The sequence below is a fragment of the Antedon mediterranea genome, chromosome 10 (genome assembly GCF_964355755.1).
Source record: "Antedon mediterranea chromosome 10, ecAntMedi1.1, whole genome shotgun sequence".
Classification (NCBI taxonomy): domain Eukaryota; kingdom Metazoa; phylum Echinodermata; class Crinoidea; order Comatulida; family Antedonidae; genus Antedon; species Antedon mediterranea.
Window position 1 is genome coordinate 22,545,813 of NC_092679.1, and position 20,069 is coordinate 22,565,881.

Genomic DNA, 20,069 nt, shown 5'->3' on the forward strand with positions numbered 1-20,069 from the left:
GAACATACAATTTACGCAAGACCTTTTTTATTATTAATTCTACAAGCAAATAAAAAGAAAATTAGTATTAAACCTCATGATAATTATTTTTAAGAGGATATACCAACTGTTTTCAGATTTAGCTGAAGACTCAGCTAGTTGTAGGCGGGATTTTCCTTGGGAATCCAAAGCCATGATTGGTCAATTTCCTAAAATATCTAATGAATATTAATTTTTTAATAGCGCCACCATGAAAAATGAAATTTTATAAGAATAAAAACTTATGTGTGCCACTAATCTATACTGTATACAGAATTGTTCTAACAACTCATTTTTATTCAAAATCAATAAGCTAAGATTACTTGATATATTCGTGAGAGCAAATACGAAAAAATGCAAAGTCCTATTACATTTGTAACGCATGACTGGTTTTAATCAACTTCCAGGTATATTTTTAAAGTTAATTAGAGAGGCCAATCACCTGTGGTAATTAAATTAATTTAAATAATAGATGTACAATAATTCCATGTACAAAAATCGCGTAAGGTCAATTTATTATGTTGTTTTCAAAGAGATAAGTTAAGCTTTCCTTGTGTGTTATGGATTGAAGTATCATCCATACTATATTGTTAAAAACTCAATTGTATTAATGTTTGTACAGTACTATCATGAAAAAAGCAGGCTGATCTTGCCCAACATGAAAATTATAAAGTTTGTGAATTTGTGAGTTTGGCAATATAATATTGATTAAATTAGCGCAAGGAGTGCATGTAATATTCGTGTGGAATTCAAGGACATTTTAGGCCTGTACTTTTTAACAACAAAACGACAAATAATCTTCATTAAATACATCAACTTGGCTACAAACAATTAATAAAATAAAATAACAAATAATAACAAATAATCCAAACCATGTTATATTTTTTGGCATATGCCAACTGATAATGACGTTTAACCTGGCGTTTATAATTGCACAGAAATTTATTTTTATTTTGGCGGCAATTGCCTTTCATAACCATAAAACTAAAGTAGTGACCTTTTATTTTGACCTTTTATAAAAACAAATATTATTGTACATTTTAAAAAGCATAATGAATACTTGTTAGTAGATTATTTTGTAAATATAATAGAACAGTACTTAACTTTAATTTTAAAGCTAAAATTGTTGTATTAAAAATTATTCTAAGTGAAAATAAATGTTATAAAGTGAACTTGTATTGTTCATGTCTTACCGATTCCGCGCGAAACTTACGAAGTAAACAAACCGTACACTAAATTAACTTACTGCAAAGTTTGGTTAAAATGACGTCTAAGATGAAACCACTCATAATTTCAACTTTTAAAATGAATGGATTATCACTTAGAAGGTAAGAAGTAACTATATTGATAGCAAGCAATGCGATATTCCATCATGTCAAGCTAGGCCTAGCTAGCAGTAGCAAAACATTCAACAATCAACATTTAGGCCTACCTAGCTACTAGGCTAGGGGCTATATAGGCTATGCCCTAGGCCTATCCAGAATCCAACAAAACAACCTCCCTGCCTAGACCGTTCCCTGGACCCTGCCTTGACGGTGCGGCCTAGCAATTGTAATGCCTATCTATGTCTGCAATATACATTAGTACCTAATTACTGGTGTCTGATATGAATAAATAATTATTAATATTAATATAAAATATAGAATAGGCCTATTTGTGAAATCCAATTCTTTAATTAATAATAATAGATAATATATTTTTGTAAAATATTTATTTGTTTAAAATAATTATTATATTTTAGGCTTATTAGTATTCGGCCTAATATTTTTTTCTTTTTAAGTTATAATATTTGATTGTATAGGCTAGCATTAATTATTTAAATAAAATTGTTAAAAATGATATCATATCATGGTATTTTAATTCATAATTTTATGTTAATTTTATGTTTTTAGTGATGCGAGTAAAATGTTAGTCGACGTACTAAATCCACTGAATGAGGATGAGCGAACGGAATGGCTTGATAAAATAATAGACTGTATTCAAAAACAACAATGTAAGCTCTTAAATATAAATATAAATTTTAATAAATCAATGAATGTTCAAATATAAGTTAAATTATTATTTATTTCCCAATAAAATGAAAATGTATTTTAAGGTGAGTCTACACTATCAAACTGTATGTGACAAAAAAATGACCATATATGGGCATGATGATATCATATCACTGCCATATTGTGGCACATCACACTTTTTTTGTCAAACTAGTTTGATAGTGTAGACCAAAACATTTCTTCATGTTCCTGTGATGCTAATTCATTTTGTTATTTTAGTAAACACTGCAATGATTGGTCGATCTGAAGTTGAAGCAGCCATTGAGGAGTGTAATGAAGATGCCGAAGAGGAGTCGGACAAAATTCTATCAGTTATCGATGCGTTTAATATTCCAATGTTTACATATAACAATGAGCGTAAAAAATTGCTATTGTAAGTAAAGTACTGACGCAAGTACAAAAGACCTACCAGTAAAATAACAAACTGGGCATCTGCCTAACGCAGTGGTAATCCCTTACAAAAGACCTACCAGTAAAATAACAAACTGGGCATCTGCCTAATGCAGTGGTAATCCCTTACAAAAGACCTACCAGTAAAATAACAAACTGGACATCTGCCTAATGCAGTGGTAATCCCTTACAAAAGACCTACTACCAGTAAAATAACAAACTGGGCATCTGCCTAATCCAGTGGTAATCCCTTACAAAAGACCTACCAGTAAAATAACAAACTGGACATCTGCCTAATGCAGTGGTAATCCCTTACAAAAGACCTACTACCAGTAAAATAACAAACTGGGCATCTGCCTAATCCAGTGGTAATCCCTTACAAAAGACCTACCAGTAAAATAACAAACTGGGCATCTGCCTAACGCAGTGGTAATCCCTTACAAAAGACCTACCAGTAAAATAACAAACTGGGCATCTGCCTAACGCAGTGGTAATCCCTTACAAAAGACCTACCAGTAAAATAACAAACTGGGCATCTGCCTAACGCAGTGGTAATCCCTTACAAAAGACCTACCAGTAAAATAACAAACTGGGCATCTGCCTAACGCAGTGGTAATCCCTTACAAAAGACCTACCAGTAAAATAACAAACTGGGCATCTGCCTAACGCAGTGGTAATCCCTTACAAAAGACCTACCAGTAAAATAACAAACTGGGCGTCTGCCTAACGCAGTGGTAATCCCTTACAAAAGACCTACCAGTAAAATAACAAACTGAGCATCTGCCTAACGCAGTGGTAATCCCTTACAAAAGACCTACCAGTAAAATAACAAACTGGGCATCTGCCTAATCCAGTGGTAATCCCTTATTAATTAAACTGACTGTTAAACTGAACCTAACCCCTAAAAAATAGACCAAAACATTAGCATTATTATTTATACTATACTATATCGATTTATAAAGAAAGACCAAAGCGCTGTACAATAATTATTTTGTATTATAATTTTGATGGCTATTCTATTAATTGAAATTTATTAAAATAAATCAAAACTAAATTATTATTATAAATCTCATTACATATTAATTATTAATGGACACAATATTTAAAAATATTTCTTTGTAGAAACAAACGTTTACCAAGTCTGCATGGTAAGGCAAAAGACAAAGCAAATTTGTTTTCAGAACGATATACAATTCTACACCAAAGAACGAGTAGACATAATTTATTTACCCCACCTGTTCTAGGTTCGTTACCAGAAGAAAAATCACACAAGTTCCAAGTAAGAATTCTTGTTGCCTTTACTAAATGACTAAAACCAAGCCTGTAGCCAGGGGAGGGTGTTCAAAGGTTGGAACTCTTTTTCATTAAGTGCCCTTGTAACTCAGTCTAATGATCTCCAAAAGTGGCTATTTTTCTCTAGATCTCTGGTTGTATAGCCCGTGTCTTCTGGTCAATATGTCATGATAGGTCTTCCCACCTTTCTCTGGTCTCCAGGAAAAGTGATCATAAATTGGCTTTACTAACTTACATTTGTTCCCCATTAAAAAAAGGAAACCCTGTAAAAACCATAACTACAGGCTTGAGTTCGTCTTGATAACTTTTTAATTTGCTTATTTTTAAATTTTTTTAATCTATTTTAGTTGAAACCAGTTGAGTATTTACTTGGAAGCTCCTCAAAATTAGGAGAAATAATCGTTCTAGGGATGCTAACTCAAATTAAAGAGGTAGGTATTAGAATAAATATAATCTAACTTATCAATATACACACCATTGAGCCTATACTTTTGTTGCATAATAAGGGAATGACTGGAAACTCAATAAAAGAAAATTAAGATTCTTACTGTATGACCTCATTTACTTGCTTGTTGGCGCCAACTTTTTACTTTGATTCTTTTTCAGGGAAAATATCATTTAGAAGATCCTACTGGAGCAGTGGAACTTGATCTCAGTAAAGCAATATCCTTTAACATAATACATTTTGTTCAAGGGTTATTTCAGGTTTATCATCATTGATTAATTGGAGACAAAATAGATGCCAAACTTGCCCCAGCTGAGCAAAAATTAAACCCAAAACGTGGGACCTTGCATGAATATCCAGTATTGTTTGTGTTATTCCTTTAACCACTCAGCACCAGTTTCATAGTGGTTTATTCACAGAGAGTTGTTTTGTACTTGCTGAGGGTTGGTATGAGGATGAGGTGTTTCATATCAATGCATTCGGCTTTCCACCATCAGAACCAAACGAAGTAACAAGGTATGAAAATATTTATGGGTTAAATGGAGAGAATTTTTCAAGCGCTGAAAGATTGAAAATGCTAAGCAGAGTTGAATGGGCAGTCGGGTTTTCAATGAATGAAAATCTTCTCCCTTTTAAAAAAATACAAAGAAGAACGTATTATGAGTTGAATTGAGAGAATATTGAAATTGAAAAATTGACTGTTATATATAAATACATGTACAGTATAACCACTAATTAATTGTTTTGATTTGGAGAGAATAAACTGTATTGAAATTATATATTTACCTAGGGATTTTTTTGGCAATACAAATTTCTTTGGCGGATCATCTGCAACCTCTGTGAAATCTTCTAAGCGATTGAAAGCGATTGAACTGGATAATGAAGACGCCATGTTTGTATTTCTTTCTGAAGTCTGGCTGGATCAACTTAAAGTCCGAGAAAAGCTACATACTTTGTTTTCAGGTCTTGCGGATATGCCACCAACTTGTTTTGTCTTTTGTGGCAATTTTACATCAACACCATACGGCAGCAACCATGTGAAAATATTAAAAGGTTAGTTATTGGCAAATAATAGATAGTTATTTCTGGTCAGTCATTTCTATACGTTTTCCTAATAAAGGTTTTGGTATTTCAGAATCGTTACAGACGTTACAATCCATGCTACAAGAGTTTCCAAATTTACTTGAAAGCAGCAAATTTGTGTTTGTGCCCGGACCACAGGACCCTGGACCAGGAAAGATCCTTCCCAGGTATGTACATTGTTTTATGATTTATCTCTCTTGTAAACTTGGCAGCCACTTTGAAAAGGAAACATGTCATCCGCTATTGGAATATTTCTCTATGATCCTGGCAACCCCATGCTGTTTCAGTTTTGACTGGCTTTTGCCTTCTATATGTCTTGAATTATATAATAGATAGGATAGATCAAATAATTATATATATTCATACTAATATGTATATATATTTATATAAGTAAAACTTAAAAAAAAGAGATAAGGGAAAGGGAAGAAAAGAAGAAGAAAAGAGAGAAAGAAAAGTGAAAGAAGAAGTAAGGAAAAAAAAAATAATAATAATAATAATAATAATTGATAATAATAATTATAAATAAATAAGGGAGTCAGTTTCTCTCTGTAAAAGAATAACTAAATAGAATAATAATACACAACCAAATACAGTAGAGCTAGCAAAACAGAGTTGGAGGAGCAGAGTCTTCACATATGAAGTTGGCTCCTAATACGAAGAAGAAGAAGAAGAAAGCAAGCCAGGAACACCTGTATGTAGTGTCATTTTCAACAGCGGAAGCAATGATAAATAGGTTAAACTATAGCCTAGCTTGAGACTTTTTATGTAAAAATCCTGGCTACAGGTTTGTTGATAGGCGTTAGTTTAAATCCTGTTGACTTTGTTCAGCAAGGTGACCCACTCACCTATGCATATACAAAAAGTATTAAGTACTATTAACAAACAATCTGACATGGCCTTTTGTTTATTTCTATTCGTGTATTTCCCTTGTAGAGCTGCAATACCTAAATGTATAACTGAAGAGTTCTGTAAAAATATTCCTGGTGCAATATTTACTACAAATCCATGCAGGTAAGTTGTTTCAAGCTTAATAGGTGTAAGATACAAACGAACAATGTTAAAAAGTTCCTAGTGTAATATTTTCTTCAATCCTAAATTAGACTTCCATACAATATTTAGAATTTATCTTTGTTTTTGTAGGATTCAGTATTGCACGCAGGAGATGATTATTTTCCGTGAGAATATCGTCACTAAAATGTGTCGGAACTGTGTCCGTTTTCCAGAAGCGGGATCAGATATACCAAATCACGTAAGGAAATAAATATTTTGTAGGATATGAAAAACCCAAAGATGTTATAAATGAAAACTAGATAGACAACTCCACAATAGAATCCAAGTTAAAAATGTGTCCAACCCATGAAACCTTACATTTATATTGTCAGTTATGTTATTGTATACACAATGTAAAATATCAGAATTTATGAAAGCATAACCAAACAAGAAAGGGGGCTATACATCAAACTATAGAGAGCACTATTAAAACAATCTTATGCATCCGCATTTATAGTCAACAATGCTAGAATATGTGTTGAGAAGACTTATCTTTTGCCTGTTATGCCATATTTAGAACCTAAATAATAAATTTACATTAGCCCACTGGTCCGCTGCGGAGTACTACTCCTGCGTCCAGTAATGATGTCATAGTACGTCTGCATCCAGGTCTGACTGTAATGCTATCCATGTTTTTATTTACAGTTTGTGAAGACTGTGATATCACAGAGCCATCTTTGTCCCCTCCCTCTTCATGTGGCACCCATATACTGGAGTTATGATTCGGCCCTGCGCCTTTATCCCCTTCCTGATCTGGTTGTGTTTGGTGATAAATGTGATCCCTTCACCAAAACCAACACAAACTGCATATGTGTCAACACTGTAAGTTTGAATTCTTATATTTTAAAAGCTTTAATAATAATTTTTCTACAAAATAATTTAACGTTAAATATTTCACAATATTTCAAGAGGGTGACCCAGCTAGTTTTAGCTGATTTCTTGAGGTCCTCAAAACAAAAGTGAAGTTGTCATTCTCAGCAATCTATTATTTCACCTCCTATTGCCATTTTTTGTACATTTTATATTGGGTTTTTTTCTGACAATAACAGTAAAATATAATATATGAAAAGTAAAGATGGAATATAGTAAAATAGATATATCCAAATCTATGCAAAATCATTTAATTTAACTTTTTACATTTTTTTTCAGGGTTCTTTCTCAAATGGTGGCTACTGTTTTAAAGTCTACTACCCAAAAACAAAAGAAGTTGAAGACAGTAAAATTGATGAGTAAACAAATATATATTAGGCTTGAATGAAAAAATATATATCTGCAACCCAGGAACTATGACTGTATAGACAATTGCCAAATGTTTTATTGTGAACAGTTTCTATTCAATATATATTTAATTTTTTGTAACATTTTTAAATAAAGTTCTTTAAAACAGTGTATAATAAAATGTGAATATAAAGTGAATATAAAGTGTTATATGTATTTTAGTATTTTTTTCAGTACTACATTTAATTTGCATATTCAAAGAGAATTCCCTTCAATTAAAGACCACTTAGAGAGTGTTTTAATGAAAGAGAATTATAGATATTATGACTATGGATTAACGTTCCACTGTCTTAACCACTCACTCATCATGGTTTAATGGTAGGTAGGTTTTGATATCAAAACTGACGTGTTATATCTATAGGTGGTAGGTGGATCAAATACTGAACATTACTGTAACAACTTAAATAGAAACACAACATATGTTAGTGATCTTCGGAGTTCATTCAACCAATAAAATACACAATACACATCAAATTTATGAATATATTTATTGTAGAAATATAATTTTTAATTGTAAACACATAAAACATTCATATATTATATAACACATTAATTAATAAGAAAATATATATTTGATTTCATTAATTATACCTACCACCATTATTAGAAATATGTAATTAATAATTTTATAATAGGTTACAATGAACAGGTAAGGGTACACCATATGAAAATATATTTGATTTAAACTTATCTCACAGTATTATAGTTTGAAAATACATGACATCAATTAGTTAGGATCAGAAAAAAGAAATTAGTAATAAAATATATTCTCCCATTTGTTTACCGTTTTATTTTGCAACAGTCCCACAATTATTACGGTTTTAACAGGCAGTATGAGGTAAAAATAGTATTATGTAGAAAATCTGAAAACATTAAAACACTTTTCACTTATAAAATTGTTGATAAATGTTATCAATAAAATATTTTGTTTCTCAATATACACCATAATACAATAAAAACGGGATGGAATTAATATAATTGTAATATTACAATAATTGTTGCGTTACATAATACGTTTATTTACATACTTTTTTCAGTCAATTACTGAAATTATTGAAAAATATCAACTTACAGAATAAAAATATGCTTTTCAGAAATCATTATTGAAAGATAACATATTTCAATATAAAAGACTAATTACTACATAAAAACAAACATTTTGAAATAGTTCATTAAACTGTTGAAAAAATTAATTTAAAAAATTGATTAAAAATGTATGATAATCAAGGATTATTAAATTTTAAAATACAGTTAAAAACTAGGTAAAAATATGAGTGGTTTACTATTGGTCACTTTTTTAACCTGATAATTCTAGAGTGACCTATGCATTATTATATTATCCACATCAAACTTAACGTCACTTAAAAGTACTTTAATTTTCAAGGCACACTGAACTGTTCCCTAATTGTCTATGCATCATGGAATGTCTACATTTAAAATATTGATAAAAATAGTCAATGTACAAGGTTATAGGTTATAGGTTATAGGTTACCTATTCTAAAATGCATTATTATATTATTATATTAATATAAGTATTACTATTTTCAAGGCATGCATACTTGACTAATTGATAAAATAAACTAGTTAAAACATTGGTCATTTCCTAATGGTCAAGAACCTAAATAAATTCTAGTGTTACTTAGGCATCGGCCTCGTTATCGACACCAAACGTGACGTCACTTATGTGAAGGGGGTTCGCGAATCCTCTTCCGTCGTCGTCGATTGTGGCAGGTTCCGAATCATCCAGATCATCTGGAAGAGGATTGGTGAAGGCTTTGACACCATCTTCTTCAGCCGGAGCAGTCTTCTTCATCATTTTGTCTGGCATATCATCCGGTAATGGGTTTGAGAAGGCTAACATATCCTGGCGACGCTCTTCCGTTGGTGATAAACTCGAGAATGATGTGTCGTCGCTGAGAGTTGGAAAAGGTCGCGATGGGTCCATGTAGAAATTTTCCTTTAGAATAAAGACAATTGATTTAAAATGAATGTACTGTAATATAATAATAAAGATCAGATTTGAAAATGGATTTTTGCAGTGAGTCTATTGCACATATATATAGAAGATTACTACTTATGATGAATTTAGCATAGGAGGTAGTAATATAATATTAATATCCAACAAATTGTCTTAAACCTTTTATAAAAGTATTCCTAGGTCTTACCTTTGTTGGACTGTCATACATAGGGTTGTCAAAGCCTTGCGTCGGACGGCCTGGATCCCTCATGAAATCAACCACTGCAATTCCTGGTGCCATCTCGATGTTTGCATCTAATGGGTCATCTTTCTGAAACCAACTTCTGCTGAAAGGTCTGTAAACAAAATATAAAATATGAAACTAAATCAAATAACATTTACAGTGTGAATTACCCATACAGTTTTAACCAGTCAAATGTCTGGTTTAAACCAGTCATATCTAGTTTAAACCAGTCATATATCTAGTTTAAACCAGTCATACATCTAGTTTAAACCAGTCATACATCTAGTCTAAACAAATACTTGTATTATGCTATACCTTGTTTTGACAAACAAATAACTAAGCACAATCGTAACAACCAAAGCAATGAGGACAGCAATCACGATACCAGTAACAGCTCCTGCACCCAGATCTAAAAAAAAAATCATAACAAATTACCAGAATTATTTAATCATTAAATATTACTGTAAACATAATTATTGATAAAACAAGTTAATTTTAGCATAAATCATACTATCAATCTCTCTTTTATCCTTGAACACTGTAACATATAAACGTTTACCATGTCAACTGCAATAGTCCTATGCTTTTAAAAAGTTAACATTATGTACAAAAAGATAGAGCCTCTTACTTTCTTGTTGGCTGTAGTCCTTCCCATCTGACGTCATTGACAGAGATATATTTAGCAAGCCATACTTGTTGTCTGAAAAACGAGACGAAATATTAGATACTAAGCGAAAAAGTAGTCAAACCATTTTGATAAAAAAGACAACATCTGAATTAATACCATTGGTGATGGGGGAACACAACACTTTTACACAAACACACCCCTATCCCTCCCCCTCCTCGTCCCCCCACTGCCACAAAATAAACCTTTACCCCAACACCCATAATTATAAAACACCTCAACTCCCAATTCAACTCGGGCACATTCTCACTCAGTCACATGCAAACCGTCTTCTCTTCACACTACTCTCTTTAAATGCAACCTACTTTGTGAGAGAGCATCATTAATTTCCGCAGCTTTATCAGAGGCAGCTTGTCCGTTATTTGTGCCAGGGACGTTATCGGTTAACACCATTTGAATTTTATTGCCAGTTACTTTTGATATGTACAAGTACACTTCAGCGTCTGTTTCTCTCTTTTTTCTATCCTATACAAATAAATACAAAAATAATGGTTAGGTTTTTTTAATTTGATGTATTTTTCCTAATGATATCGTATTTTGATATTTGGGATTTCCACATTTCTTGTATTCTTGAGCAAAACACTTGCATTGCCTCATCCTTCAGATAGGATGTAAAGCTATTGGTGCTGTGTAAATTTGCACAAAAAAGAACACTATTTTAAAAAACAGGGGATCATCTCTCAGTTTGCTCAAACTTCTTTCTAAAAATCTTTCTACACTATCAAACTAGTTTGACAAACAAAAATTGTGATGTGCCCAAATATGGTAGTGATACATCTAAATATACTGTAGTAATCATATGACATCATCATGTCCATATATGGGCACATCACATTTTTTTGTCACATTGTATTAGTAGTTTGTGTAGTACAGTAGGTTGTGCCTCTGGCCCATCATATAATAAAAAGTGTTAACAATTTTCAGTCTTGCGGATCATAGTAAGCGGCAGCACTATGACTACCATGGGTCTCAGACAACCTAATCTGAATTCTGTCAGTTTCCAGTGAACTGAGTAAGATTGCCAATTATATTTTATATAATAGTAGCCATACGTACTCTAGTTCCCATGAATTCCACGGATGAATACGCGTCGTACATATCTTGCTCAAATACTTTCATATTAAATTTGTTTGAATCATAATTCATGCTTAATATTGCTCCTGTAATTAATAACAGACAATTATATTAGTGTATCATAGTAATAATAATTTAGTGCCTTGAACCTACAAGAGTTGCGTAAGATCAGGGGTTCCTCAGGGGTCTGTGCTTGGACCCCTGTTATTTAATATATATGTTAATGATCTACATATGCACCTACATGCAAAACCATATCAATATGCAGACGACACTTGCATTGCTAAATGTATAATGACGGAGGAAGATAGTTTATCTCTGCAACAGGACATTGACACGATCTCCTGGTGGTCAGCACTTAATTCACTTTCCCTTAACCCTAATAAATGTCAAGTGCTGTCATTGTCCAGAAAACGAGATCCCGTTGTTCCATCTTACAATCTAAATGGACATGAACTCATGAACGTTAATGACATTACGTTACTTGGTGTGGTAATATCCCATAATTTGTCATGGGCACATCAGGTAGATAATGTAACTTTGAAATGCAATAGGATGTTAGGTTTTATACGGTCAATTGCCACAGGTTGTTCTACACCTGTTTTACTTAAACTTTATAAATGTCTTGTTCTTCCCCATATTCAATATTGCTCCCCTGTTTGGTATCCTTATCGTCAATGTCATATTAATAAGATAGAGAAAATTCAAAGAAGGGCAAGTCGATTTATCCTTCATCAACGAATCTTAGATCAGCCATATTCTGACCAATTAACTAGATTGAATTTGATGACAGCCGAATCAAATCGAGATTATTTTACCGTTATTTTTGTTACAAATATATTATATAAATTACAGAATAGTTTTATTTTAAATATGTTGATTATCAATTGTAGGCATTTGGATGTTCTGACTTTTAAACATCTTGCATCCAAAACTGATAGTGGAAAGTATTGTATCCCAACCAGATTTATTCGTCTGTGGAATGCACTACCGGTCAATATTACAGACGCCTTTGTTTGCGGAAGTTGGGTACAATTTAAAAACATGTTAATGGACCACTTTAAAAACACTATTGCCTCTTTAATGTATATAATCATAGTATTTATATTACTTATTTACATTGTTTTATGTTTTATTGTATGCTTTGAGTGCTGGTGTGGCACGCCTTATGGCGACAGTGGTCCTTCGACCTCTTTTGCCACTCCTTGGCACACTCAAAGTCTATGTATTGTTTTAATTGCTAAAATTAATAAAATAAAATAAAATAAAATACTCATTGCCATATAAGGCAATGCATCAAAGTTGTTTATAAATGCCAGGGTTTGTAAGACCGTGCTTTTTGAGGTGTAATATTTAAATTATTAACTTTTGTTTAATTCTGGATGATTCTTGATTCTTTGATTTTTGATTTGATTGATTTACTTAACTGAATATCATTTTGAAAAAAATAAAAGTTTTAAAAAGTTGGAAAACTCCAAAAAGGAGAAACCAACTATTAAAAAAAAATTTGCTTAAAGCTATATAAAGTTAAAACCAACCAAAGTTTACCAACTTACCACACATATTACAACAGCCTCCTTTCGCAAGTAAAGATCGTTGACATGCAATGTTAGGACACGTATAGAGATTACAAATCTTCTGTTTGAGGGCAGTCTTATCATTACCGCAAACACACCCTGTAATATCTTCGCATTCTGTCTTCTGGGTCAACTCAATTGATGCTGCATTGTAACGCTGAAACTGCGATAACCCGGCGACGGTCTCCAAAAAATTACTAAGGCTACTCGTTGTGTATGTCTATTAAATAATTAGATGGAACGTTATTAAATATAGTATAAAATATATAAAGTCACACTCCTGATTTAATTTTGATTTATTTTGATACCAAACAAGAACATAAACAGATAAAACAGAAACAAAGTCCAATCGTTTTGTATGGCACCAGGGATAGCCCACTAAATTCCCAAAAGGGAATTTACATCATGAGGGGTCCCCTCAAACATAAAAACAAATAACGCCTTCTGACAAAGACACATATTTTAAAAACTTAGATAAAAATTAATAAAAAAATACTACTGCACATTCTTCCTGAGGAAACGTCTTAACATCAAAAGGATGTATAAAGGATTTTTTATACAAAATATGGCCTGTTTCTACTGAAAACTCACGACAAAAGTTGTTTACACAGGCCTAAAGAATTCTGTGGGGCCGTAGCCACCAATACAGTTGGTAAAGTTTTAACCTGACCACTTTTTGACAGAGGCCTTTGAGAACCCAATGGCTTAGGGAATGTTAGAGATTTCTTGCGCAAACCACTTTATTTCTCGTGGCTACATCACTGTTCTGTGCATCCTGGGTTTGACAACACAATTCCGGCTATAGGCCTACAACTGTTCTACTACACACAGCAAAAAAAACATTTGGGGTGACCCAAAGAAAGGGTTCTACCAATGTAAAATGTTTATACCTCATATCCAATTTTCATAGTTGCGATAGACACGCTCTGGTCAAGTTCAGCGTGAAACACGCTTTTGGGTGAGAACGCCACCTGGTCATGTGTGCACGGAACAAGCTCCGTCTCAACATTTACAACCAAATCTTCATCTTTCCAATTTGTAGGATTGAACCATTTTTTCGTGTCATTCCGGATGAAGGTAATATCTGAAATAAATTAGAAAAGATGAAAATAACAGAAAAGATGTATAAAATAGAATGAGCATATATTGTCAACGTAAAGATTCGTTGAATACTTTTTGTATTCGAATTGTAAATTTGTGCTCAACAGAAAGTCATTCGAATAGAAAACGTTGACAAGGAAAGCTTTTTCGTTAAGAACAATCTCAACGCTCAAAATACTCCGTTAAAGAAGTACTCAACGGAAAAACTACTCAACGGTACTCGAATACGACAATTGTTCTTAAAAATAGCACAGAAACATTTATGCATTGAATTGCATTATACAATTACAAATACTATTTTTTATCTTTCAAATTTGTAGTTAAATTAAATTTTTTTTAAATTTTATTCTGAATACTGTACAAATACATATTACAAAATTGCAGATTTTTTATAAAAGTTTTAAATAAAATTATATTTTTTTTAAAATACATAATCAGTTTAAATTACGATTTAAATTATAAAATAATGCTTAAAAATTAGATTTATAAATAAAATTGGTAAATAATACTTCTACAACCAAACATATAAATAATATTCAATTTTCAATTATTAATATTAACCAGTGGAATTATACATACATGTGTAAATGTGTAAAGCATATGTCATAATGTAGACTACTGGATACTGTAAATACAGTATTTTTTAAGCTAGATCATGTATACATCATCAGTACACTGTACTGTACACACTTAGATTAAGTACAATATGTTATAGTATTTAATTTTAAGTACAATATGTTATAGTATTTAATTTCTACAGGATTATAACAGGATTTTCAAGAATTAAATATATATTGACTTGTCTGGTATTGCAATAATTTAAACTTATCATATAACCAAAGTTACAATGAAAAAATGGTTTCTTTTAATGGTTCCAGCCAGTAGCCTGTTTGAGCCAGTTGGAAATTCTTATGTGACAACAAAATGTATTATGCCATGGACCTATCACACTTTTTTGTCAAACTAGTTTTATAGTGTAGACAGAAATAGCACATGTAGCTGAATGATGAGCTAAAGCAAATGTACATGCTATTGTCTGCTTATTTGATGCTTTATTAATGCTATTTAAGCATTTCAAATATATAGCTAATCATTAGCTACATTATGCTAAATTGCAAAGTATTGTATAGCATTTGGTTAAGCTACACTGGCATTTTTCCCTGAGAGAACCTCAATATCAATGCAATAAACAATATAAAAAAAAAAAAAAGCGTAAGGCTACCTTCTCCTGCACATTCCAAATCGACTGCAGGGTCGCTAGCAAAATTAAGCTGAACGTTTTCGCCAAAAACAATATCAGAATTCATTGGTAAAATCATTTCCTTAAGAGTGGCATTGGTTTGAAAATATGCTGTCCAGGTCTAGGAAAAGAAAAATGGTTTTTATTACATTTTTTACCTTTAATTGACAGTTGTTTTTATTTTTAAATTGTGGATAGTATAATAGAACAATAGACATACTCCATTCAATCAAAAATTCTCTTTCTTGACAAGATATTAAAATTAATTTAAAACAGTTAAGTAAACATTTAAAATACTTGCAATATACAGTTGCCTTTGAATTTTACTTTGGTTTTAGTTGATACTGGTGCTATACAAATACCTAAATTAATATTATTATTACATTACCATAAAATAAACAAAATATTACAACATTTTTATACAGAATTATCTTAAATGTTATGTATTACGTATATTGTTTAATTTTGGTGATCTAATTCTCCCAGATTCGTTGATAAAAAATTCTTTGTGTATGGGCAAGGGTGGTTTTTAATAATTTTAGCAATAATTTCTATTGCTCTAAAAGAAGATTCAGAGAATCTAGAGCCATCGTTTAACATTTCATTGAAAGGTAAGGGGGTTGTAGGGGATGGGGGGGGGGCGGGGGGGTCGGGTCAACCTGTTTATATGCACAAAATGCTGGATGCAATTTTAAAAAACAGAGCTACCACAGCATTTCATTATAATTTTAAATACAAAGAAAGTTTTAAACTATATGGTCGGCAAGTACCTTAAATCAGTGCTAATTTTGTGGTGGGGGGGGGGGGGGCGGAAACTGGTTATATGCACAAAATGATGGATGCCAATAAAAAAAACAGAGCTACCACAGCATTTCATTGTAATTGTATATACAAAGAAAGTTTTAAACGATGGCCGCGAGTGCTAGTTTTATAACTATGGGTTTGCGGTACCTCTGCCGTACCACTTGATTTGATAACTACAGGTTACGATATTTGTTTACAGCAAATGTAAACAAAGTCTAACTTTACATTGGCTTAATCTTTACTATCATACTTTTTATTACATATTTGTCTAGTGTTGGATATCATCTCTTCAAGTCATACCCTCAAAATTATAACCATCATAAAGTGATTTATCTGTTAAATAATCTGATAAAAGTATTCTAATAATGATAGCAATTCTGCTGTAAATAAATTCATTTGTTCATCCCAATTTGCCTGTACTGCCTTAAAGATATATTGTTGTCCCCTGAAAAAATAAATAATTTTGTTGTTGAATATGCCACTTTAACCAAATATTGTATTTAAAAAAATGATTTACCTGAAAAAAGTGTTATTTAAAGCAAAAAAAAATTAGGTTTTTTGTTGAATTTAACTGTTTATATTGTTATAAGTGAAAAAAATTGTTTTTTTTTTTTAATTTATGAATTTTAACTTGTTGTACTGCCATCGTAAATTAGGCTGGATCTTCTGGCTTGCAAGCTGTGAACTTCATTGACCCTTTAGAAGTCCCAGATGTTTTTTAAATTAAATTGAAATATTAAGTTGACACCTCTGGGATCCAACAAAATGTCCCCTTTATAGTGGCATCTCAAAGGAGAGGTTTTCTACCATAATTTTTTTTAATGTTTTAACTCTGTTTTATATGTAGTGTATTTTACTAGAGTACAACCCTGAATTAATACCACAAATGAAAAAACACAATTTATGTATAATAAAAAAAGTTGTCAAAATCCTAACAAAAGATTAATTTGTCAATTAGCCTATTGGTTTCCTTTAAGAAATAATATATTCATCCATTTGACAATAACAATTAAAGACACCTTCCCTACGTTTTTTAGATCTATTTTAAGATCACAAACTATATTTAAAGACCCCTTCCCTGCAATTTTGGACGTTTTTTGGAAAATAATACATATATATCACTTTAAAAACATTAAACCATGTCATTCCTTGTCTTAAATGTACGTTTTATGGTAAATTATGATAAAAAGTGAGAAACAATGCACTACCTAAGTAGCTCACGGTGACTGACCTCTCGTGGACGGTCGTTAGGCCTAGCCTAGCTAGGCTTAGTTTTGTAGGCCTAGCTGGTAAACATCGGTAACGTACGAACATCGTACGCTAGCTATATACCTAGCCTGACGTTGTATAGTTGCTGCATTAATTGTCTTTCTATTTTTGCCAGACTCCGTTGATACAAATTGGGGCAAACCCAGTATTTTCGCTGAAAAGTTAGAAATCTTCCATTTGTTTTGGCCTCGCAATCAATCGAAAAGTGGGTTAATTACAGAAGAAAAGAAGAAATATCAATCCGCGCGCAATGCATTTTGGGATTTATAGCGGGCCGCTATAATTATTAGAATCGACTTATTTTTCACATTTTTAACGATTTAAAGACGAAAAAGGTTATCGCAATAGGACCATATAGTATTATTTTTACTTGTCTCACCTGCATTGTTATAATGAATACCATGCCTTTTATTTGTTAAATCTTTTAGTTTTTAAAGACAAGAATGCACTACTGTACTTCTCAAGAAGATCTCAAACAATTTATGAATACCGATACCATGGAGAAAATAAATAAGATCTTATTGATTTCCTTCATGATTTTCCACACGAATGAATTGGAAATACATTTTGAAACTGGCAAAATAATAAACAGCAATAATCACATTTATTTACTAAATTAGATTAAACTAGAATTTAATTTGTAAAATATATAAATAAATATCTTATTGGACTTTAAGTTCTTTATAATCCAGTTCTTTTCAACATATACAATAGAAAAATGAAGATTATTCACAAGAACCATATAAAAAAATCTATTTAAAAATTCAAATTTAATTTTTAAAATAGTGCTGAACATAATATACGTTTCTATTTTGTGTTAATGGTATTTATTTCCCAAAAATTAGGATTTGGGGGTGGGGGGGGGGGTTGATGTGAGATTGTTGTGTGGTCATGACAGGTTGCCTAAATAAGTGTTATTAAGATTCTGTAAACAAAAATTGAATATTTACAGGTTCTGGGATTATGATTCTATCATTTGGACACGGAAGCCTCATTTTGTCCCAGTTTTCCACGGTGTCATAGTTTAAATTTGGAATCCATAGTTTTCTTGATGATCCCTGGCATGCAACTGAAAAAAAAATCAAATCAAAATATTATTACAAAATTAATTATTTTAAAACAAATTAACACTGTCACTGATGTGGTGTTTGTTTCGATGGATTTTAAGTTGTGAAAACAATTTTTCTAATTTTTTTTCAATCATACAGTTATGTAGGCCAATCTTTTAAGAACATTTTACAGTAATTGTTTTGGGTACGATTTTTAAATTAACATGGTGTCCGGGAATCCATGAAAACGCTATGTTATTTCTGTTGGTTACGCTCGGCTGGTCACGACAGCTTGTCATCTCCGCATGATGGCTTCCGTAGCAGGAAAATGTCAAAACTTATTTATTATTAGTTTTAAATGTTATATGATTCAAAATTATAGAGCCTTATTTATTATTCTAAACGGTGAGAACAATTAAAATGTAACCTCCAACGTAAATAAACTTGTCCGGTTCATACTCTGATAAAAAGAGGCCGTAAAATATAAAACAGACAGAAACAGGCTACAGCAGCAATAGTTTACCAAGATACACATTCCACTGTTTGATAATCTAGGTTTCAAGGTTTGGAGGTCAACTGGAAGTTACTTTATTATCCCCTAAAATTGTTTTCCAGCTTGATTCTAACATTGAGAAAGTTTCTAGATTACAATAATATGTCAATTTCTATCGATAGTTTAAATTTGTGATCACTTACCCACAAATGACAGATATAAAATTAGACGTTTCATGATTGCTTTTTGGCTTCCGATTATCTGCTTCTGTGCTGCTTAGTGTCTTCTGTTCTTCAGCTTTCAACACATCAGGAGGTCTAAGGATTGTAACTTTACACCAAATTTATTCGACCATAACATCATTTCTCTTCTTTTGATTGGTTGCCGCAGGATAATAAAAACTCTTTTCTGTTAAAGCGCATGAAAAATGTCAACACATGCAGAACAAAAGGCAATCCTAAATGGATTTTTTATTGTGTCTGATTTTATTATTTAGTATAATGGGTGCAAAGCACAAGCTGATATGCGTAAAGTAGGCCCACCATAAACACAATGATTTGCCGCTGATATAAATTAATTCATTTTAAAGATACACAGTATTAAATAAATTCCTGACTAAAAACGATTTCTGTACTTACCCCCTCCCCACATTTTTATTGATAATGTAAATCAACGTTTTAGGTTATGCGTTCAAATAATTATGGTTTATCTGTGGCTGCGACACGATCTGTTCTACGTTCTTGACACAGCACGCCGTGGAGAATATGCACATTTAGTATTGGTATTTGCCGCAGCCAGACGTAAGATCAAAGGACTGCTACACGTTCCTATCTTGGCAATGTGAGCTCAGTGTCCCGTTGTTAGATTGCCTTGGTATCAGTATTCAATTAGTATTATTATTATGCAATAGGCCCAATGCTATTCAATCGCGATGCCCATTGATCCTCTGATGTATTTGTTTTTCACAC

The 20,069-nt window shown here is 32.0% G+C and overlaps 2 protein-coding genes across 2 annotated transcripts; one reads left to right on the top strand and one right to left on the bottom strand.

Moving 5' to 3' along the window:
• The first annotated feature begins 1,222 nt into the window (after nucleotides 1-1,222).
• LOC140060051 (DNA polymerase epsilon subunit 2-like) lies at nucleotides 1,223-7,712 on the top strand. The gene is made up of 13 exons (XM_072106098.1): nucleotides 1,223-1,346; nucleotides 1,911-2,011; nucleotides 2,289-2,442; nucleotides 3,582-3,738; nucleotides 4,100-4,183; nucleotides 4,359-4,415; nucleotides 4,592-4,713; nucleotides 4,988-5,250; nucleotides 5,333-5,447; nucleotides 6,214-6,291; nucleotides 6,421-6,529; nucleotides 6,976-7,152; nucleotides 7,480-7,712. The coding sequence occupies exons 1-13, from the start codon at nucleotides 1,282-1,284 to the stop codon at nucleotides 7,561-7,563; spliced, it is 1,566 nt and encodes a 521-aa protein (XP_071962199.1). The 5' UTR covers nucleotides 1,223-1,281; the 3' UTR covers nucleotides 7,564-7,712.
• A 406-nt stretch (nucleotides 7,713-8,118) lies between these two features.
• LOC140060818 (protein amnionless-like) lies at nucleotides 8,119-19,376 on the bottom strand. Its single transcript, XM_072107167.1, has 11 exons — nucleotides 19,305-19,376; nucleotides 18,510-18,628; nucleotides 15,469-15,607; nucleotides 14,036-14,229; nucleotides 13,125-13,365; nucleotides 11,551-11,654; nucleotides 10,800-10,959; nucleotides 10,438-10,509; nucleotides 10,125-10,218; nucleotides 9,774-9,921; nucleotides 8,119-9,565 (listed from the first exon to the last, which is right to left on the bottom strand). Exons 1-11 carry the CDS (start codon nucleotides 19,336-19,338, stop codon nucleotides 9,248-9,250), a joined length of 1,623 nt encoding a protein of 540 aa, XP_071963268.1. The 5' UTR covers nucleotides 19,339-19,376; the 3' UTR covers nucleotides 8,119-9,247.
• Between the last annotated feature and the right edge of the window lie 693 nt (nucleotides 19,377-20,069).